The sequence below is a fragment of the Canis lupus genome, chromosome 2 (assembly GCF_011100685.1).
Source record: "Canis lupus familiaris isolate Mischka breed German Shepherd chromosome 2, alternate assembly UU_Cfam_GSD_1.0, whole genome shotgun sequence".
In the NCBI taxonomy this organism is placed as follows: Eukaryota; Metazoa; Chordata; class Mammalia; order Carnivora; family Canidae; genus Canis; species Canis lupus.
In genome coordinates this window covers 36989075-37013284 of record NC_049223.1, presented here as the reverse complement: position 1 = coordinate 37013284, position 24210 = coordinate 36989075, and the positions used below count along the sequence as shown (strand labels likewise).

Sequence of the window (24210 nt, the reverse complement as noted above, 5' to 3'; positions counted from 1 at the left end):
CATTTTCCTAAAGGTGGCATTCAATAGGTTTTCCCTAGCCTAAAAAACTTTCCCCAGGAATCTTATTCAACTTTCCTTTGATCCAAAAAAATATTTCAAGTTTTTTTTACAAGAGAAATGGAATTTGCTGGAAGTGTTGGATGTTTGCATAAAAGTGAGAGAACTCAAAGGTAAAGTAAGTTATTACCCTATTTTTAATGTGGATGGATAATAGAAGATTGTCTGGAATTACTATAAGCAGGCTACCATTTCATGGACAGCTCCAGGGGCGTTCTCACTTCAGAAATTTACTCAATTTCCCAATATGATTTGCTCTTTAAAGTCTGGCCTACCTCATTCATTCTGAATTTAATCAATTTCAACACCATTAAAAACCATGAAGAGACACACCCAGATTGAATTAAATACCAAATCCATCTGAAGAGATTTCAATTGGCTCATACACTCAGAGGGGTTTACGTCCTCTCTCCTATTCATGTGAAGACCCAAAGTTGCCAGAGCTTTGTGGCTGTGGCCCCTGGGAAACAGTCCTCACAGTAACAGCTCTCTGAAGCTTCCAGTGGGGTCCTGGAAGTTGGCCAACTACTTCTTAATTATCCAGGTGTGAATTCCTTACTTTGGGGATTCTCAACCAACAACCAGTTTTTAACCCAGTTCAGCTCCTCAAGACCCCATACCCCACCTTACTCTGTCCTATACTCTGCTCCCCAGCTTTATATATTCAGGGAGTGTGAACTAACTTTAATGTTAACTGAAATCACACAGACAGAAGTGGTATGGACTAGAAAGAGAATGATAATCTTTCAAGCCAGACAGACCTGGTCTCTGCCACTTCTGACACTTAACCTTCCTCTCCAGCAGAGTGGGGAGAGCTCACCGAGGTGTTGTGAGGGTCAAAGGAAATGTACACTGACTTATTTGGTAATTTCAATAAATGGTCATTAGCAGTATTAGCAACATTTGAATCAAACTTTCCAGTTGAAGAACCACTTTTCATATCCAAGTTCATGTTATCCCCACAATAATCCCATGGGGGTAAATACTGTTACCATTCTCACTAATAACTGCTTGCTATGTTTCCACACCAATGAGCATAATATTACTGTTGGTAGAATATATTAAAATACTATGGCCTAATTGATTTTCCCAATATATCTGATAAGTCTTTACAATGAGAAAAGCCAGGCTCCCAATGTTAAGTGGTAATAATGACAGCAGTAGCTAACGCTTGCTGAACAAACTGCACTGCTCTAGGCTAAGCACTTAAATGTACCATACCCTCATCCATCATCATCCCCATTATGTAGACGGGAACTCCGACTCAGATGAGGCTGAGGAACGCCTGATAAGACTTTGGCCTTAATGAGTGGTGGAACCAGGACTGTAACTGAGTCTGACTCCAGAGCTCATCCCTCATCTACTCTCTACTTTCTGCTCAAGTTCACATGACCAGTCAGACAGGGACTGACAGCAGAGAGGGCAGGGGAGCGGGGAGGTATTGGCTGGGGATCATATTTCCTGGATTCTTCCCTTTCTGCTCCAGGAAGAGCTCTCAAATCTAGTGGACAAGAGAAGCAGGAGCATGCTGGTTACCATGCAGACTGTGGGCACCCTCCCACAGGTTATGATCCAGTAGGTTTGAGAAGTATGCTTGGGATAACAATGTACTGTACACCAACCAATTAAAATTATGAGATAACAATGTACTGTACACCAATTAAAATTACTATCATTAAAGACTAACAGAAATTATTGTAGACTGTTAGCTAGCTATCAGTATTCATACCACACTCCTCATCTGATAATAGCCATTCACCAGTGCTATGTATCTTAATGTATCATGTAGCTTGTGCCTCTGGTGGTATATGAAATGATTCCAATGGATTCACAAATATTTTTAATAGCTGTGTACTTATTTCAATAAATATCAGAAATTTACCTGTTTATCACACATAGCATAACAAATTTAAAAAATAAATTTAAGTTAAAAGGAGTGAACTGAAGGGTGCCTGGGTTGCTCATTTAAACAGGTGGCTCTTGATTTTGGCTGAGGTCATGATCTCAGGGTCCTGGGAGGGAGCCCCCTGTTGGGTTCGATGCTTCACGGGAAGTCTGCTTATCCCTCTGCCTCTGCTATTCCCCCTGCTCACACTCATTCTGTCTCTCTCTAAATAAATAAATCTTTTTTTAAAAAGACTGAACTGATTTAAGAAAAATAGTAGGAAAACAGTAATACAGGTTGTATATGTATATGTAAAAGAAAAAAAATCATGAAGTCAGTGATAGAAAAATACCACATTTGGGAACTATCGTCTTAACTTGTCCCCAGCCAGGCACTACATTCAACTTGGCTGGAAGCATGAGATGGGAGGGTACCATATTCTACCAGCAATATGTCCTACTTCAATATGGTCAACCTGGATTCCTTGCTTTCTGTCCCACTCCAATCCATCAGTCAGCCCCATGAAGCAACAGTTAAAAACACATCCAGATCTAAAAAACAAAACAAAATTTAAAACAACACATCCAGAACCCAAATGCTTCTCACCATCCCCACTGCTAATACCTTGATCCAAGTCACCATCATCTTTTGCCCAGACTGTTCTAATAGCCTCCCAACTGCTTCTCTTTTTGCCCCACACACAGTTTATTCTCCACCAGGAGCCAGGGCCACCTTTTAAAAATACACAATGGCTCATAAGTCACTTGGCCTGATCTCAACTCTCCAGGGACTTCTCATGACACTTAGAACACAAGCTTGCCTCCTGACTGTGGCCTCACATGGTCTAGTCCCAGCCTACCTGAATGCTCTCCCTCTGGCCTCCTCCACTCCAGTCACCACAGTCCTTCCTGATATTCTCTGGACATAGCTGGTTTATTCCTTCCACTTCAAGGGCCCTTGCATGCACCTGTTGGTTTCTCTGCCAGCTCCTGACATGCCTCACTCCCATGTTTATTCAGGTTTCTGCTCAAATGTAACCTCTTCAGAGAGGCCTCCCTGCTTCAAGTTTCTAGAATGGCTCCCCCTTGCCTTGTCATTCCCTATCCCTTTGCTCTTACCTCTTCTTAGCCCTTCTCTCCACCTGAAAGTATACTTTTGTTTACTTGCTGTTTGTCAGTTTCTTTCCCTAGTATAAATGCATGAGAGCAAGGACTTTATCTGCCTTATTCATTACTGTAGCATCAATAAATATTTCCCAGGTGAAGCAACAAATACAATCCACATTTTCACCTGCTGAGACACCAGAAACCAATAGGTAAAGAAGTCCCCACACTCCATAAGCCTTGAATGCTGAGCAGCTGGCTGAACACACTGGTACCTTCTAGAGTTCACAGGCCCTGTGGTGGGAAGCACAAGACAAATAGGACTGACTGGGATCTCATTCATCCCCTGACCTCTAAGCATGCCAATCGGAACTTTCTTCTCTCCCTACTCTACCAAATACAAAGGAAGCTATCTTCTGTTTCATGGTTTCTGGGGACACACACAGAAAAAAATAAGCCAAGAAGGATATAGAGTAAACAAAGTAAACTAGGTAGCAGGAAAGAGATGAAACCCCTGCCTGGCCCAGAATAAACCTACCAGCTCTCAGCCCAAGTCAAGAGGCTCTAAGATAACTGTAAAGAGCATTCCAGTTCTCAGCAAGACACTGCAGCCAAAGTGGCAGTGTCTGGGTTCTTGTATAGTACACACTTGCAGCAAACTGTTTCCTTGTGGGTTTTTACAGCTGCAGTCGCCCAGTCCACCTTAAAATTTCCAATCAGAACAGCAGTGAAAGAATAATGCTGAATGCACACGGTATTATGCCAACCAGTTTCATCAGGACCACTCATCTCCTACTCAGGGGTCTGGACATCCAGAGAAGCAATTACAGTCCCACAGGGCTCAATTCCTTTCCTTCTTGAGGCGTGGGTGGTTGTACACTGATCTCTCAATCAAAAATGACCGTTCGCCAGCTTTCTTTTATATATAGAGAGATTTCATTTATTTATTTGAGGAAGAGAGAGCACAAGCAGGTAGAGAGGGAGAGGCAGACTCCCCATGGAGCAGATAGCCTGATGTGGGGCTCGATCCCAGGACCCTGGGGTCAGGACCTAAGCCAAACGCAGATGCTTAACCGACTGAACCACCCACGCACCCCTGTCACTAGCTTTCTGAAAGAGGAAGTGTTCCAAGCAGAGAACCAACTTCTGCCCATCAAGGTCCTTTTCCTGCCTTTGGTACCTGTCTTCTCACTTTGATATGCCCTAAGAATGGTTCAGGTATTTTTTTGGTCACAACAAACTGAGGCAGCAAAGGACAAGGAAGGAGAAGACATTTGTAATCAGAATCCTAACATTTACATTTGTGGCTGCAGTCACCACTAACTGGTTTTGGGAGACAGGCATACTTCACCTCTCTGACCCTTCACATCTGCACAGATGAGGCGCTGTGAAAATCAGCAAGGCAATGTTTGTGAAGGCACTCTGAGGAAATGTAAACAGACTGTCTGCTATCATGCTTTTATATGAACAGCCTCTGCTTTGGGGTAACAATGATGTTATTGATAATAACAACAGTAGATAATAACATTTAATGACTGCTTAGAATACCAGGCACCACTGAGGTAAAGATTTCCATTCTAATCCCATTTAATCCTTCCAACAAACCAATGATGTAGGTACTAAAGCCATACTCATAAGTTAAAAAAAACAAAAAACAAAAAACAAAAACAAAAACACCAAGGCCTGGGGAAATTATTTTCCCAAGGCCACACACCCAGTAAGTCATGAGGCTGGGATTCCAAGCAATATATATAATAATACTGTAGAGCCCACACTCCCAACCACTATTCAACACTAACCTCCCTGTGGGCAAAAGGACTTGACAGCCTCTGCTGAATCTTACACACTGAATAGGAGTTGCACTATCTGAACACTCTCATCAGGGTGGGAAGGAATGACCCTGAGAGACCACAAGTATGTACTGAGAAGGAAGATTCAGTTTTCTCATCTATAAATGGGGTGAATTATACCATCAATCTCATAGGGTTCTTATAAGGCTCAAACAACATAATGTATATCAAACCCAGAGCACACTGGCCAGTAATAAGTATGGGTTCAATAAACAGTAATTGAGAGCCTTGAGGAAAATCTTTCAGTCTCTGCCTCAACAACTCCTTGCACTGGACTTTAGGACTTAAAGACGCAGCCAGGGACCTGCTCACTGTTGCTTGGCTGAAGGCCAAACCAGAATACCAAAAGGTGGTTCACACCTGCCTGGGCCATGGCCTGCTCTCAGTATGCCTACACTTCTAAGGGAAAGAAGGATATTAGATCATAGTAAAGTCTCACCATGGCTGTATCTGTATTCTAAAGTCGGCTGGGAGGGAGGACGGTTTGTTAAGTGTCATTTAGGACAAGCAGAAAGGCTTCTGAACATGTATGCTATCTGGAGGAGCACAATAGCCAGTCACATCCTTGGGGGAAGGAGTCTCAGCAAACAAAATGGCTGAGATCCCATATAATAAAATCTCTGAGAAAACAAGCTGTTCCTTCCCTTTTCTCCCTTACTAGCCTTCAATCCCTCAGCCAGGGTTATTTTCAAGCTATGGCATTACAGCTCAACTGACAATAATTTGAGTTCCATGCAGGCATACCCACCATGTTGCACACAAAGGTCATAATGTAAAGTGAGGTGCAGAAAATCAGCACTTGGGTGAGCTAGAATTATACCATCTTGTCTGCCTGTGGCTCAGAAGATAAAAGTAGGAGCCATAGAAACCTGCCATGGCACAGGAGGGAGAGGAAAGGAAAAAGCAAAAGGGCCAAGAGAGGTGGGAATGGGGGGCTGGAAGGGAATTCTGGCAAGGGAGAGAGCCAGTGGCTGTCTCCTATCAGGCCTGGCCTGGAAGGTGTGGATGGAAAGCTGGAGGGGAAGGTGTACTCAGCTGACTGCCTCGTGGGCCAGCACTCAGGAGGCCAGGCCGCCATGCCCATTAATGCTGCCCATCCTTCTCAGGTTTAAAAAGGGAAATGTTCTATTTATAAGCCACCGACCAGTGCAGACCTGGCAGCCACTGGATGGCTCCGATTCCACAGGGATCCTGGTTACCAGTGGCTGCCTTCTCCTGCCTCTCAACTGTGGGTGTTCTAATAGCAAAAGGCCAGAGGTGACTGGAAGCAAAAGGAAAAAGAAAATCCTCTTTTCTGTCCTCTGCTGCTTTCATGAGACTGTTGAACTTTTAGTAATATCTGAAGGTTTTAAAACCTTTTCAAAACAGTGACCCATATGATCCCATGAAGCCTTTCCCTACTATCTTTAAGACTAAATCTCTTTTTCTGTTTTGCAGATCAAGGGAAGCTGAGGCCCAGAGATGAAAGGAATGTATAAATCAGAGGCACAACAACAATCAAGGTAATGGTGACCTCCCAGCCCCTCTCCTGGTCCTCAATCTTATCCTCATGGAACAAGAAAAGCCTGGATACAACACTATAAGGGAATGTGATCTTGAATGATGGCCTGAGGAAGGATGGAGGTGTATAACAGGAACCAAGCAGCTTTGGTTGTGTGTCCAATGCCTGCAAAAAGGGCAGTGGGCCACTTTCTGTGCCTGGGAAGCTTCAAAATCACTAACACATATTCACTGTCTCTCAGCATCATGCATGCATGTCAATGTTAACACATATTTTGATTTACTTGACATTATATGAAATATACTTTCTGTATTCTGCTTTGAATAATTACAAGAATTTTCTCACATCATGAAAATTATTTATAAATGCATTTGTAATGGTTGTTTAATATTCTGTTGTAGATTTATATCCAAATTTGTTGAACTATTTCCCATCATTGGACTTGAATGTCCTTTCCAGATTTTTCCTGTTGTGAGGAACATCAGCCTGAGTGTGCTTTTACCTTGGTCTTTGCACATTCCTCATGTTCTAATGAGGAGGTTCACAGAGAAGGAATATGGGATGGCCCGTCAAAAGCAAAGAGCTGAGAAGGTTAGGTGTTTGATGCTGATGAAGAAAGGCCTTCCAGCTCCAATGGGTTGGCCACATAATGTTAGGACAGCAAAACAGAGGAAAGAGACTTCCCACCTATTGAGCAGTGGAGGAAGGAAAGGAGTGACCTTGGCAATCAGGCAGATTCTGGTTTGAACATCAGATACCCTACCTCTTGACTATGCCACCTGGACTTCTTAAAGACTAATGCTGAGTTGTAAACTTGGTTGTTATGAATAGCATTTCCACTAATGGCAACTACAGACATATCACTGTCATGCTGCCTGCCCAAACTTTATTCCATCTTAAATAGCTTAATACTAGGGTAAGTTTTTAAAAAGTAGTCTAAGGAGGCGCTTGGGTGGTTCAGTCAATCAAGTGTTTGACTCTTGATTTTGGATCAGAATCATGATCTCAGGGCTACAGGACTGAGCTCTGCACTGGGCTCTATGCTCAGTGTGAAGTCTGCTTGAGATTCTCTCCTTCTCCCTCTGCCCCTACCCCTACTCACACTCTTGGTCTCTCTCTCTCTCAAATAAATAAATAAATAAAATCTTAAAAAAAAATAGTAGTCTAGGGATTGACAATCTCCTACAATCTGTGGGCCAAATTTACTAGCTAGTGCCTGATTTTTACATAAAGTTTTATTAATAAACACACGTTTGTTTTCATGCTGTCTATGGCTGCTTTCACACTTTAATATTGAGAGTTAAATACTCTTGCAAAACTGAATATATTGACTATCTAGCTCTTCACTGAAAAGGCTGACCCCTGTGGTAAGTAATAACATTTAGAAAACCAGGAGGTTTACATGTTTACATGTTTTTTCCCTAATATCCATGAAAATAAATATATAAATCTAAATGGTAATTTAAAATGTGTGTCTGGGGATCCCTGGGTGGCGCAGCGGTTTGGTGCCTGCCTTTGGCCCAGGGCGCGATCCTGGAGACCCGGGATCGAATCCCACGTCGGGCTCCCGGTGCATAGAGCCTGCTTCTCCCTCTGCCTATGTCTCTGCCTCTCTCTCTCTCTGTGTGTGACTATCATAAATAAATTTAAAAAAAATTAAAAAAAAAAACAATAAAATGTGTGTCTGGTACTATCAAATATGATCTGAGATACCAGTAATAGTATGCATACCCCACTTTGAGAAATGCAGTCATGAGGATTTAATGAACTAACACTCCTAAGGCACCAAGCCTGAAAACAGCAGGGGTTTTAGCTGCCACCCTTCGTTCTCCTCCCTGCTCCCCTCAGGAACACTTCTGCCACTCCAGTGAACTCTTCTTACACGACAGAGTAGTTGGCATGGCAAGATAATGAGAAGTGTAAGAACCAGTAATTACGAGGCATGAATAATACGCCAGACACTTTGCTAAACTCTAATAATCACAGCAACTTCAGGAGATAGGTATTGTATTCACCCCTCATTTTACAGAAAAGGCAACTCAAGGTTACAGGTCCAATACTGACCCGTTCCATAGGCAACATGCCAGCATGCTAATCCACATGATTCCCATGGTACCCTCCACTGAAACAGCTCTCTCCAATCCATATGGCAGGACCTACCCACCAGAAATCACCTGAGGAATGTGCAAAGACCAAGGCAGAAGCACACTCAGGCTAATGTTCCTCACAACAGGAAAAATCTGGAAAGGACATTCAAGTCCAATGATGGGAAATAGTTCAATAAATTTGGATATAAATCTACAACAGAATATTAAACAACCATTACAAATGGCATTTATAAATAATTTTCATGATGTGAGAAAATTCTTGTAAATTATTCAAAGCAGAATACAGAAAGTATATTTCATATAATGTCAAGTAAATCAAAATATGTGTTAACATTGACAAAATCCATATAAGACAAGGAAAAAAAGACAAGAAGGAATTATCCCTGGGGTGGTATTACAGATGTTTTATATTGCATTTCTGAAAATCATTACTATTTTTCCTTCATACTCTACAATGAGTTCATATTATTTCTATAATAAGCAAAAATACCTATTTTTTCAAGTTGCTTAAACCCTACAGATGACTAAATCCTAACTCCAACTTCACATTCCTTCACCAGTCATGGCTCTTCCCCAACCATGTCCCAGTGTAAATGACAACCTAAGTGAGCTCTTGAGCATTATACAAACACAAGAGATTCTTGTGAAAGTGCCAGATTAAAAACAAACTGGAAGGAAAGAAGAGATTGACTCTGGAAGCAGAGGAAGTGCTGGATTTTCTTCTTCTGGGGGCAGAGGGAAAGTTCTAATTTTTTAAAAATCTCACTAGCCTAGGTGGAAGTCCATTCTGAGATCACTCTCCAACCAACTGGCTCCGGCATTTTGTCTGCACAGCAGGTACATCTGCAGATGGCATGAGGATTACATGTGTCCACAAACGTGATGGGCCATCTGGCTATTTCTCCGTGTGCTCTGAACCTCAAAAGCAAACCATATACTCCTTAAAGACAGGCACATGTCCTACTTGTGGGTGTCCTTTCCCCTCGGCACTCACACTGCCCCAGGCCACTGACACTTAAGAACTTTGAGAGGTATTAATTGAATGCAGAGCTACAGGAATGCTGGACTCCCGCTGGGAAACCAATTGAAAGGTTCAGGTAGGAGCACAGAGAAACACATGGATCAAGAGCAGGGAAGCACCATCAACCACTGCAAGGTCCTCTTGCAAAGCCAGATGGTTGGTATGGAGCTGAGTGGGAAGTGTAGGAGAAGCCACATCTGGGGCAACCTGGGCATATACCTTGGCAATTACCCAATTAACCTATGGAATTTGGGTGAATGTGCACATTAAGGAAAGTGGCACTGTGATCTCAAGATGAGGAGACTGGCTCAGTCTGTCAGCCTTCAAACAGCTGGAGAAGCACTGGGAGGCCAGCATTTCTGTAAACAAGCTCAACTTTTTAGAGCTAAGTAGGCAGTAACATTTATTATTTAAAACTTCTAACTTGGAAGAGATCAACTCACACTAGAAAAGCCTGCCCTTCCCTTACTCTCTTGTACTGGACTAGGCTAGGCTTATCTTCTGTGACAAGTTCTCAGCTCTCTAACCCTCGCTCAACAACAGCAGTCTTGGTGGAGAAGAGGCCACTTCTTTGCAGCTTCTCCTGATTCCTACTGGAGCTCATTTCAGGAGACAAAAAACCCATTCTTGCAGAGCCTCTGGGGAGGAAATCTCACAGCTACAGTCAAAGGCAGGGCAAGCAAGAGGATATGGAGACTGAGGAGATGGATATGCATGGAGGTGGCACAGGGGGCCAAAGAGAACAGGGTGGGAGGAGGGATTCTTGCCCAGGACAGAGTCCTGTTCTTGGTAATGAGAGAGGGAACAAAATCCAAGATAGGTATCAGCAGTCTAGATTATTGGCATTGGGGTGTGATCAGCAAAGCAGCCTAGGGAACGACAAACCATACTTCCTACCTCTCTAGTATTCTTACATCTCTTCCCTCCCATTCTCTAACAGGCAAGAATTTGGAGAACTAGAAAAATCCAGTATCACTGATATATATCCTGACATTCTACAGGCAAACCCAGGGAAAGTCCCCTAATGGTATCGAGATCCCTGGTAAGAGATACATAGAATTGACAAAAATAGCAGATCGGTTTTTGAATTTAGTATTTAAGAATTAACTTATAGGCAGAAAACTAAAACTCTGATAAAGGACACAGGTAATCTGAACAAAAGGAAAGATCCCAAATTTTGGAGATGACTTATATTATAAAAGTGTCAATTTTCTCTGAGTTAATCTATGCAATTCTAAAGGAAAATTTTAAGCTTCTGAGAAACTTATAAAACTTATGTTAGAATTTACACACAAGGATATAGGTCCACAAGCAGCTAAGTCAAACCTTAAAGAGTACTAAACAGGAAGACTTACCTCAAAGACATCATATGAAAAGCAGAGAGGTATTACCACAAGAACAAACAGACCAAGAACCTAAAGAATTCAGAGTTCAGATATGCAAACCTAATATACAATAAAGCTGGCACCGCAAGTCAAAAGCAGGAAGAATGATATTTGTGGGAAAACTGACTCTTGCTGTGGATAAAAAGAAAACTAGATCTTCAAGAAATACCAAACATGATGGAAGGTAATCAGTTGGATTAGAATGAAAGACAGAATCATGAAGCTAATAAAACAAAATGTAAGTACACATCTTTCTGATGTAGGTAAGAAAGGCCTTCTTTAAAACACAACTTGAAAATCATAAACCAGAAGGTGAAATTTTTTTAAAAAAATTTACTTCAGGGATCCCTGGGTGGCGCAGCGGTTTAGCACCTGCCTTTGGCCCAGGGCACAATCCTGGAGACCCGAGATCGAATCCCATGTCGGGCTCCCGGTGCATGGAGCCTGCTTCTCCCTCTGCCTGTGTCTCTGCCTCTGTGTGTGTGTGTGTGTGTGTGTGTGTGTGTGTGTGTGACTATCATAAATAAATTTAAAAAGAAATTTTAAAAAATAAAAAATTTACTTCAATACATAAGAGGGCTTTATATTCAATAAGAATATCACACATAATATTAATAGATGGCAAGATGGGAAAATTTATTTAAAAGGTCTACAGCTAACAAAGGATGGATACTTAAAATATAGAAAAAAACTTGACAAATCAACAAGAAAAAGGTGGCAAATGAAAGAACTATGAGCAAAGGACATGAAAAGGCTATCAACAGAAGGGGAAACCCAGTATGCAGACATAGGAAGAGATGCCTAAACATACAAATTATCAGAGAGATGTAAATCAAAGCAATAATGAGCTATCATATTTCTATGATTGACAAGAAATTAGAAGACTGAATAACGGAAAAGTTGCCAGAAATGAAGAAATCCTTGTGTAGGGCCAATGGGACTGTGGCTGGACCTTTCTGGAGAACTACTCCCTCAAACTAAGTAGATGCACATCCTCTAAGCTGGCCAACGATTCTCCTCATGAGTATATCCCAAAGAAATTCTCACACAGGGAGATATACAAGCTGTGCAAAGATGTTCACTGTGGTGCTGTTAGTGCTCGGGAACAGTTAGAGGCATGAGGAGAAGGAGTACGTAGCTCTGTAAAAATAGATACACCGTGTTATATACACCACGGAGGGTGCAGCAGATGGAAGCCATAGTCTAATAGCAGACAGAGGAATAGAGATGGCTCCCAACACAATGTTGAGGGAACAAAGAAAGAGAACAAGACATATCATTTATATAATTTAAAAATATAGGTAGATAAAAAGATACAACATTGCTCAAAAATACACTTTAAAGTATACGTCAGAATAGTAGTCTACAGAGGAGCAAAGAAACAGGAGCTTGGAAAAAAATTAAAAATGAAGAAAAGAAAAAGAAAAAGAAAGAAAAAGAAAAGAAAAAAAGAAAAAGAAAAAGAAAAAGAAAAAGGAAAAGGAAAAGGAAGAAACAAAGAAACAAACAAAGAAAGAAAGAGAAAGAGAAAAAGAAAAAGAAAAAAAAGAAAAAGAAAAAGAAAAAGAATCAATGAACGGAGGGGCCTGTAATGATCCCATGCCACAAAATTAGGTAGTTTGATTAATTCAACCCCTCTATACATGAGATTCAAACAGAGTCTAGAGAAGAAGACAGGAAAAAGGCTCTGCAAAGAAACTGACGTTTGTTTATCTGCTGCCATCCTCTCCCTGACAACTGGGCATTCGGAAAATACCAGCAGCTGACAGGCATTATTTATGCCCTGTCTGATACCCCACAGGCACTGTATATGCCCTGAGAGGAACTTCAAGATCAAAGCAACAAATTCAGAAGTATCCCCAAAGGAATTTCCTTTTGCTACCTGCCCCTTCAAAATGTTCTGGTTCTGGGATAAAATGGAGGCATTCAACTCCCATGAAAACATTTTCTAGAAAGGAAAGTGCTAGACATTTAAATTTGGATATTCGAGGCAAAAAGAGCAGTGCCACATTCTGAAATTCCTATCAGATTGACTTCTCTCAAAAACAGTTTCGACTATGGCACAGAGGGTTGCAGAACAATCCGAACCTGGACAACAGTGCCACCTGTGGTGGCACATGAGCCCTGTGAGTGGGTGTGGTGTGAAAATGAACACAGACACGGAAAGTACAACCACGTCAGAAAGGAGAGGGAGCTAAATTATACAATGTGAAAATGGGGTCCCAATGCTAGAGGAGGTGAGAACATATCAATCCAAAACCCTACTCTGGTTTTGCCAGCTTGGAAATAGAACATCTTTTGGAATAATACTTAAAAAAAAAAAAAAAAAAAAAAAAAGTTTCTATCCAAACTACTCCTGGAAAAATGGCCAGTATGTTTTAAACCATTTTTTTCCCCTCTCAGGCTTGCTAAATCAAAGGGTAAGCAATTGAAAAATCATTAGACACTCCAGGCAGCCGGTTCTCTGTACTCTGTGAATAATGGGATGCCAAAAGCGAACTGTTGCAAGGGTCTGTGTTCTCCAAAATGGAACTTTTTGTATTGCTCTTTTCTTCAAGAGATAGAATATCCTTGGGGTTAACAGTAGAACCTTTGGAGTTAGAATTCAGATTAAATTGTGCCACCTGAGTTTACTAACCTCAATTTCCTAATATACAAAGTAGGTCAAAAGTACCTATTCTCATAGTATTTATTAACTAAGCCCATACCCACAAAACATCCTTAAAAAATATTAAGTAGTGGGGATCCCTGGGTGGCGCAGCGGTTTAGCGCCTGCCTCTGGCCCAGGGCGCGATCCTGGAAACCCGGGATCGAATCCCACGTCAGGCTCCCGGTGCATAGAGCCTGCTTCTCCCTCTGCCTATGTCTCTGCCTCTTTCTCTCTCTCTCTGTGTGACTATCATGAATAATAAAAAAAAAAAATTAAAAAAAAAATATTAAGTAATGGATAAATGCTATCTATTAACAACTATGATTTTAAAATACACAGTTAATGCAGACAATGCAAAGCATGAAGGTCAGCGCCTCTCAATAATCTACCCTCCATGTACATTACAATTTCATGATAAAGGTCTTTCCAGACGTTTTTCTATCAATATATCTAGAGAAGTTAAATATTTTACCAAGAACATTGCTCTGGGTAACCTGATTTTTTTTTTAATCACAATTAACAATATACTGTGGGCACCATTTCCACAAATACCTAGATCGCTCTTGTTCTTACTAAAGATTACACAGTACCTTGGTATTTTTAAATATTTTACTTATTTATTTGAGAGAGAGAAAGAGAGAGAGAGAGAGAGCTCAAGTGGGGAGGAACAGAAGAAGACAGAGAATCTCAAGCAGAGTAAGAGTGCAGAGACCAAAGCAAGGCTCAATTCCAGAATCCTGAGATCATGACCTGAGCCAAAATCGTGAGTTGGACCCTCAACTGACTAAGCCACCAGGTGCCCCATATCTTGATATGTTTAATCAACTTTCTATGACATATCTGATTGTTTCCCTGTCTTTGTCATTATTACCAATGCTCTAGTGTACTTCTTTCTCGCACAAAGATTTTTGTACTCTAGTCTATTTCTTTAGGACAAATCACTGGGTCAAAGGATATTGGCTCCCAATACATATTCCCCAAATGAGCCTACAGAATGGTATAACAAGAGGGATGCCTACCCATAAAATCAGGATCATCTTTCAAATCTCAAGCAGAGAGGACAAGGCTTATCACAAATCACAAGCAAACTTAGTTGGTGGTCTCCACTCACATGCATCTCATCCTCCAGAGTTCCTGGGTCCTTTATTATAAAAGAATGCGTCCCAGGTTGGGGCATGGCATGAGCATGTTATTAAAGTCTGCTTAGGCATCTATCTTCTCTTGTTCTGATGCCTGGGTAGTTTGCCTGATTTCCCACTGGCAAACTACCCTGCTCCCATTTTATGCAATACTCTTAAAACTGTCAGGGACTGTGTTGTTTACCCCTGCGTCAGCCTAAGCTAGACCAACTTGTTGTTATCTTCCTGGGAATCTTAATCTTCAGAAGAGTGAGGCGAGTACTAAAAAACAGTTTAGAGCTTTATGATCCTGCAAATATTATTCAGAAGACTCTTTCTTATTGGCTCCTGAAGCTCCCGAGCTGGTGTGTTTTCAATTCTGGTTCTTTGGCTCTTCCTATCTTTACTGTGAGTTACTTGACAGCCTTCCATATTCCTTCATTTTTTATTACTGTGTTTTCTGCTATTGTTACTTTAGAACCAGTTAGCCAGACTTGATTCCAGATCACTAAAACAATCCTACCTGAGGATATGGGTGGTGGGGCAAGGAGGAGGGGAGCACTTGTTTCTTGAATGTTTATCTGAAAAAATTTTCCCTTATTCAATTCTTGAAGGAAAAAGAAGAAAGAAAAAACTTTTTCCCCTCTCCCAAAGGCCTCTTAACCTACCAATAACAACTATTCCAAATTACTTAATATTTTATATAAAACTCATCAAAATCTGTATTTTGGAAAGGATGAAAGGAAAATCTTTGTCCTTTAATGGATTTCACACACACACAAATACCTCATCCTCTTGTCCACATGCAGAAGCACTGATTTACTGATTTTTTTTTTTTTTTTTACATTATTGGAATTCATAGTACAGCTATCTGTGAATGTTTCTCCAAGTGGATTTTACAAAGCAAATCTGAGGCAAGGGGACAGGACTTCCTATGCACTCATGTAAGCAATCTGGAAGGAACTGGTTCGTACTCCTATCCACCAAGGACATCATCAGCCCTAACACTCTAGCCTAGCCGTAGCTTTTCATTTTAATCCTATCATCTTTACAAGGTTACAGGTGCCCTTGGAAATTATGATTAACCAGAGTGCTCAGAGCCAGCAGCAGGGGAAATGTGCTGGATATTCTACAGAGGCTGGCCAGGGTCATTCCCATCAAAGAAGAATACTATTACAGAGTTCATCATCTCCACTTTTTCCTCTCCGAAAAGGTAACAAAGAACACAGAGTTACTACTAAGTGATTACTAAGATAGCTGTTGCCTATCCAGGCCTTTGAACAAGACTGTGTAAGGGCAATTCTGGCTTTCCCCTAAGATAAGGTTCTTTGGAAGCTGCGTATTATTCAATTAAGTGGCTTTTAAGTGGCGATTGGAGCTACATTCTCAAGAACCAGGATTAACTGAGATAATGTACATGAAAATGCTTTGTCAAGTGTGAAGGGTTATGTAATGCAAGGTGTCATTACAGTCTTGCCAGTCAGGCTCCCTAAATGTCCTGGAGTCACTGACATGGTAAGTCAGGATGGAAGCATGGGACTACACCAGGGAAATGGGGCAGACCCAACATGCCCACAGCACCCCCTGGTGGTTCTTCCTCAGAGTAGCAACTTTTAAGGCTCAATCCCAACCCCAGCTGTAGAAAATTATCCAAGGGACATACTTACTCCCTTCGCTCTGACTGTCTTTGTTCGAATTGTACACCTGGAAAACAGAAATAAACATTGTGTGAATTTTATACGACTCTAGAGGTTCAATGAATAAAATCACTTCCAGCCCCCTTTCCCTAATTTGTGCCATTTAGATGGAAGGCCATTTCTAGGCCCCCAAATATGAATCCTCTCTAAAATTATCTACTGTCCAGTATTTACTTCAGGTATTCTCAAGTGTGTGTACATCATAATCACCTGTAAAACTTTACTGAAAAAAATATTCTTTAAAAAAATTATATATATATATATAAATTAAAAATAAAAGTTTTAAATAATTACAATCATTAAGCATTTACTGTGCAACAAGCAATGTGATGAACAATTTACATGAATGATCTCAAATTACCTACACAACAATTCTATTGGGTAGAAATTCGTCATTGTATTACAGATGGAGAATTCAAGGCTTAGAGAGGTTACTTAAGGTCTCATAGCTAGTAAATAGTAAAGTCAGGACAAAGACACATTATTATAAACATTGTTAACACTGAGGAATGGAACCAATCACATTTTACTTTATATGCTTTTAAAATTTAAATGTTGTAAGGAAAAGATATTACTTTTGCAACATAAACCCCTTAAATGATTTATAAAAATCATAAAAGGGAAATACCCCAATATAAAACACACAATGACATATTCCAAGAATCAGCAAGCTTCTTTTATGAAGAGCCAGAGAGTAAATATTTTAGGCTTTGTGGGACAAGAGACAAAATTAATATTATGTAGATACCTGTTTAACAAGGGAGGAAACTAATTTCCACAAATTTTTGGTTGACAACATTTAAAACACAGCAATTTTTAAAAATACAGATATAATACTCCTCACAGGTAAAAATCTCTTAGAGTCCCAAGGCTCTCTTTTCAGAGATGCTTGGCTCAATACATCTAGAGGTTAAGTGATTCTCAACCAAGAGTGGCCATGAGTCATGTGGAATACTTCTTCCAAGGAGTATAATTTTTTGAAATGCAGATCCACCAATCAAAAGAATGGGGTTTTATTTGTTTGCTGGTCTTATATAAGGAGGATAATGTTTGGCTTAATTAGGGTTCAAAGTTAGTATTTCCTATTAAATCAATTACAAATGTTCATCTATAAATGGCATATTTAGCTCCAGGGCTATACAAAAAGCTCATGGTATGCTGGATTTGGCCTGTAGGGCAGTTTGCCAAATCCCTGATATGGTGACATTAGTAAGTAAGATAAAACCTGTGTTATAAGGGGAAAAAAAATCACAGTCTCCCAAATCTTTCTTTGGTGATTATGATTCTATATATACAAGAAGGCATAGGGTAAAGCTGGTCATCGTAAGTATGTACGTATGTATGTATGTATGTATGTATGTATCTATCTATCTACCCACCCACCCACCCACCTACCTACCTGTTCCAAGCAATTCTCATGGCTCATCTTACCTGACAACCACTTATTTAACCCCTAGAGGTAGTGAGACAAGAATCTCTAAAAAGAGAGTCATGAAACCCTAAGAAGGACTTCCACCTGCTAGCAAGTGTGGGTGGGAATGGCTGCTCAAGAGCTTTCCACCTTGGACCTCAGTTGCCTTGTGTTGTTGGGTAAGGCTCTCACCCTATTTGGGCCACTACTGTCTCATCTATGAATTGAAGAAGTTGGCCAAGAAGGTTTTGAATGATCAAACTCTAAGTAAGACAAGTCGCTCCACTTTATTATTATTAATTTCCTAAAGAAAACTAAAGAGGCACAACCACTATGTGAAAGTCAGGAGGATAAGGATTAAAGTTGGGAGGATGAGGTTTCTGTACTTGAGACAATGGCTCAGTTTTTATGCTTAAAAGTTCTAGAGATGAGGGGTCAAAAGACTGTGATCCTGGCACAGCGCCTCTTGGAGGGAGGAAGACCAGGGCAATCAGCAATCAATCAGTGCACAGCAGAGAAGGGAGGGAGATGAAGATGCGGCAGCAATGTGATCCTGCAGGATGTTGTTAGATCTGTGAGTGAAACAAGGGAGCCTCATCATAGCTACAACCAGCAATCCATGGGGAATGGTGTTCACCAACCTTGGAAAGCTGGGAAAGCAAGTGCAAGGGAAGAGGCTCTACCTTGTCAAGCATTTTTTTTTTTTCAGCATCCCTGATCAATTTATTCTGTTCATTATATTTAAATATTATGAGAAAAGTTTGCTCCTATTTATAAATGGCAAAATCCAGAAAGAAGAACAAAATGCAAGACTCCTCTTAATTAGGATGAGAATTTGCACCAAAGTACTTTCCTTCGAGGTTTCCTGGGTCTCAGGAAGCCGTTGCCTGCAACACCCAAGCATTCCCCAAATTAGAGAGGTGTGATCAATGAGCCGAAGGTGCCAGAAACATGTGCTGCCCGATCCTCTGAGGCCAGGCCATTAATCTCTGTCTAGTTTGGTAAATGAGCCAAAGAGAATGAGTTTTGAAATAAAGCTAACAAACCTGGCCTGCCAGAACTGTGTGACTACATGGCTCAACAAGGAAGGCCCCATGTGGGGGAACAGCCTCACCACCACACAGGCCAGATGGCAACAACGTAACAGCACTAAGTGGGAAAGGCTTTGTTTAACTCACCAAGTATCACACATATCATTGAATCCTTTTAACCACCTTATGGCACTGTTCCCATTTTATAGATGTGAAACCTGAGGCCCAGAGAGGTTTTATAGTTTTTCCAAGGACAGAGAGTTGGTGAGGGACTTCCTATTCTATCTTGCCTCTACAAGAAGCAAGTTATAACATTCTTACTTTTCCAAGTAGTAGCAAATGTACATAACTACGAAATGAAACCAGTAGTCCATAGGTTCCTAAATACTTTCCATACTGGCAGAAGCCAAGGGCATGCAATTCACCCTTTAGAAATGGTCAGTCTATTCTGGGGAAATCTTTTTTTACTATTATTATTCAAGTATAACTAACATACATTGTTATATTAGTTATAGGGGAAACCTTCATCTATAGATCTCATGGTTGCCCACCAGAGGTGAGGACAACTTCCTGAAATAAAAGGTCTCTTTGGCCATGGCTTCTGTCTTATGATTGATTAGCAGAATCATCTCAGGTTTATAAGCCTTCAAGTAAGCTCCTCCAGAGACTTTGTCTTGAAAGGATGGAACATAACTGTCCTAGATTAATTCAAGGGGACATGAGTCACTAAACAGTTCCTGAATTATGGCTCCTATGAAGACTAATTCAGTTAATGTGCTTTCTCCTGTCACTTACCATTTCTAAACTCTAATCATACCCACCTGTAAAATGGGGCTATTAACATTCCCTACCTTAGAGGTATTGTGAAAATTAAATGAGATAATAGATACAAAACATTTAACACAAAGCAGAGAACACCAATTCCATGTCCCACTGAGTATTCTATAATTCAGGGGCACCTGGGTGGCTCTGTGGCTGAGCATCTACCTTTGGCTCAGGTCATGATCCTGAGATCCTGGGATAGAGTCCCGCATCAGGCTCCCCATAGGGAGCTTCCTTCTCCCTCTGCCTATGTCTCTGCCTCTCTCTGTGTGTCTCTCATGAATAAATAAATAAAATCTTAAAAAAAAAAAAGATGAAATTTCACTGCTATCATTATTATCCTTCTTGTTAATTCTCTTCACACTTAATCCTCTGGGATAAAAGGTTAAGGATGGGAATGCAGTTTGAAGAATCCAATAACACTGGGCTTATTAGTATTTTAATTTAACAAACTAAAACTAATTAAGGGACTAAGGGAAAGGAAGAGAAAGAACTATCCAAAGCCAACTTATAGAGCAATGGGCTCTCAATTTTTTTAAACAGCAGTCAAATATAAAAGTAACAACCTACCATCAATCACTTTTTCACCAATGATGGGCCATGTACCATACTAAGCATTGAGATGACTTATTTTATTTCATCCTGAATCCTATGGGGTAGTACCACTCCCTCTACTTCATAGCACTGTGTAGGTTAAATAACTTTTCAAAGATTACAAAGCTAACAAGCAGCAGAGTCCTCCAGATTACATTCTGTGCTCAACCACAACTTCATGCAACTTCTCCACTCAGTTCCACTTCTTGGGGGGGGGGGGGGGGGGGCGGGCGGGGGGGGGACCATGGCAATAGACAATGCAAAAGAAGCTAAGCAGTAATTAAAGTGGCACCTATGCAACCATTACATAAGAACAAAATTTCCACCCAATTTAAACATAACTGCAATTCCACAAACTTCCAATTAATACAAGCAGAGCAGTAATTGAAAACCACAACCAGCTTGAGACACTTTGGGCTGCCCAAAAAACATCCTTCCCTCAAACTCTGAGCACATACACAGAGAACTGGCCAGCACTGCTAAGGACTGTGTGGCAGATTTCTTAGTAGAGTACCACATTCGAATATTTGTGAGACTCTATTAACAGGCTATGTTTAGAAACTTTAAGTGACACTCCTGAGAAGTTACTAGTAAGACAACCTTGGTACGTGGAATGCCAGTCAATAATGGATGTGCTTTTTTTTTTTTTAAATCAAGGAGAGACCCTCTTGTCACGATGAACCACAAGCTACACATGGAAAAGCTTTGAGAAGAAACTGTTGAATCTTAAACATGGAGAGAGAAAACCAGTTTGAATACCTTGCAGTAAAGAAGGATAGGTCTCAACTTGAGGGGCCAGAGCTCTGGAGAAAATGGAAGTAAAATGGGTGCTGTTGCTTTTCAATTTCTCACCTAGCAACGCTCCCCATGGCTCGCCCTTTCCACCACTACCAGTACTGTATTTGTTAGCTCAGGGAGGCCCTCTTGAAAGTGAAGCCAATAAAAATGTATCTAATGGCTCTTCCCCATGACTTATTCCTGAACAAATGTGAAAACTTTGCTCTTGCACCCCCCAGAATTACTTGTAAAGAGGGTTCAGTGACTAGAATATAGCAGGCCACTTAATAAGTATGGGCTAGATAAATTGTTTTTGATAATTTTTTTTTCTTTTTAAATCCCCAAGTTGGAAATGATGAGGACAATGCACTGATACACTGAGCAGATAAAATAGGTAAGCCAGATCTACCATTGCTGAGTGACTGTATGCCATTCTTCCAAATATCTGGAATGCCCTAGGAATCTCTATTTTAGAGAAGAATGAAAATGTAGAATTTAGGCCTTATTACGAGGAAATATAAAGCAGATTTACATTATTCGGCTTAACTCAAGGCTGTCAAAATCCCTCACAGACCATTTATTTTCTCTGCTCAGTGTTAGCTCTACATCCAACAGGTTGTCAATAAATTGTTAGTAATAGTTTCAGAGGCTATGGTGTCACCAGGAAGTTGTGAAATACAAAGGAAGGAAGGGATTACTATACCTCATGGTACTGAATCTCCCCTCCCCTCTGCAACAGAGGCACCTCACACTCAGGCAGTCTCTTGGAAAATGGCCCAGTGAAGAGTGACTGAATGGCTGTGCTCCTGAAGTCAACTAGAGAGAGAATCTGATGGCCCCTCAAGTCTTTTTGCATACCGACACACCAGCAGAGCAGTGAATACAAACAACTGCTTACTGTTCAACATCACATCATTATGATGGAAAAATAAACTCCCATTTGCTCAAGCATTTCCGGCACTTTGTACCTAAGCATTTAAAGGGCTCCCCTCTTGTGTAATTCCTCAGTAATACTGGAGGAAAACAAAGTGCTTTAGAAACTCGCTACTTCTACCTCCTCAGTATCCACATTCCTTATGGACACCCTCATTCCCCTTGAGGAGTAATCATACGAAGTTTATCAATCCTATCACTATGATATTCCTTGAATCTATTCCTCATCCCCATTTCTTTTTCTACTGCTATACTGTTGGCACCAGCATTGGCTTTCTACCTGGTATGCTGGCCTCCTCTCTTTCTGCTCTAATGTGGCATACACATTGCTGTTGCAAGATGCATTTCCCTAAACCTTGTCTGGCTAAAGACAAGCCATCAAGAGATCACAATACTAGTCTTCAAATACTCCAGGGGCTGTCATGTGGAAGAATGGCAAGACTTACTATTTTGAACAGAGATGAAAGTTGGGGTGGAGTCCTATGAAGGCAGATTTTAGGGGAATATAAATAACTGACAGTTAAGAAGAGCTCTTCATGGTCCACAAAACCAGAGAAACTGGTTGAATGTCATTCTGACACACAAGATTAAGCTCTATTTCACCTAGCAGATGGCCCTGGGCATTCCTAGTCTGACAAATGCAGCTTTGTCTGAGGTTTAATTATTGTGACCCTATCCTTTCACCTGTACAAACCTTCAGTGGTTTCCAGGATGGGGGAAATGGCCCAGCATCAGATGAAGTGGGGTGGTGGGGAAGCCCGGGTGGCTCAGCAGTTTAGCACAGCCTTCAGCCCAGGGCGTGATCCTGGAGAGCCGGGATCAAGTCCCACACTGGGCTCCCTGCATGGAGCCTGCTTCTCCCTCTGCCTGTGTCTCTGCCTCTCTCTCTCTCTCTCTCTCTCTCTCTCGAATAAAAAAATAAAAATTTTAAAAAATCATTCTATGAAGTGAGGTGGTGGATAGAGTGTACTGTGGACCTGGAGAGTTGGTGTTAAAGCCTCATTCTACCATATTTTAGCTAGGTGCATTCATGTGGCAATTTAATATGCTGAGTAGGGTTTTGTTTTTTGGTTTTTTTTTTTTTACAATTTTATTTATTTGAGAAGGATAAAAGAAAGAGAGAGAAAGCACATGTACACATGAACGGGAGGAGGAGCAGATGCAGAGAGGGAAAGGCAATCTCCAGCAGACTCCCCACTGAGTGCAGAGCCCAATGTGAGGTTCAGTCTCACAACCCTGAGATCATGACCTGAGCCAAAACCAAGAGTGGGACACTTAACTGACTGAGCCACCCAGGCACCCTTGAGCATGTTTTCTTTTTTCTTTTTTTTTTATTATTATTTATTTATGATAGTCACACACAGAGAGAGAGAGAGAGGCAGAGACACAGGCAGAGGGAGAAGCAGGCTCCATGCACGGGGAGCCTGACGTGGGATTCGATCCCGGGTCCCCAGGATCGCACCCTGGGCCAAAGGCAGGCGCCAAACCACTGCGCCACCCAGGGATCCCGAGCATGTTTTCTTGTTATAAAGTCGAGCTAAGTAATAACACTCTGAGGGGGTCCTGGGAGAACTAAAATAGCCCCACAGTACCTGCAAGTACTCAAAAATGCTATTTCCACAAAGATTTTCTAACTGACTTCATGGCTGCAGACCAACCTTTTGCTTTGGCCTCTCACTGCTCTGACAGTCTATTCTACACAGTTTAATACTTCAAAATACAATTTCTCATTTTCCATTATTTCTAATCTGCAAATAAATCCCTTATGATTAGTTCTGTCTTGCACTGCTATGGAGGTCCACCGGCATCTGTTTATTGTCTAAGAAGTCACTTCAGATTGAGGGACAAAGGAGTTTAAGACAAAGGATGAACATTCTTTCATCATTTTCAGTGGGTCGGAAGCAGGCTATAAGGACCCTGATAAGGAAATTATTCTTATAATGATGCTTTCCCATTTTGAGTGTCGCTGGCACCTAACGCACTTCCTATGAGAAATCTCAATTTAAGATCAGATAATTTTAAGGGGAAAGGTGAAATCATTCCTCTGGAGCATCCAGGTCACACCCACATATGCAGTCAAAGGGTGGACCGTCTATTTTAACTTGTTTCTGGTCTTGGTGAATTAAGCATGAGTGCAGCATTTCTGAAGTTACTAATGTTGATTGTTGCAAGTGCTCCTCCTCCCCACAGCATTATGATTTGCCTGCTATATAAACACTGTTGCCATAGTTATAATTCAGGAAGCTTTGTTGTTTGACCTCAAGAAA

General features: G+C 41.0%; 1 protein-coding gene across 18 annotated transcripts in view; it reads right to left on the bottom strand.

The window, feature by feature from the left end:
* The window catches only part of ARHGAP26 (Rho GTPase activating protein 26), a 419259-nt gene that overhangs the window by 182742 nt on the left and 212307 nt on the right, over positions 1 to 24210 (bottom strand). For all 18 annotated transcript variants that reach the window (XR_005355485.1, XR_005355484.1, XR_005355486.1 and 15 more), the window contains exon 12: positions 16346 to 16382. Coding sequence is in view for 15 of the 18 variants with exons in the window: in XM_038530484.1 (XP_038386412.1) it covers positions 16346 to 16382 (37 nt within the window). In the remaining 3 variants the exon portion in view is untranslated. The remainder of the gene's footprint in view (positions 1 to 16345; positions 16383 to 24210) is intronic.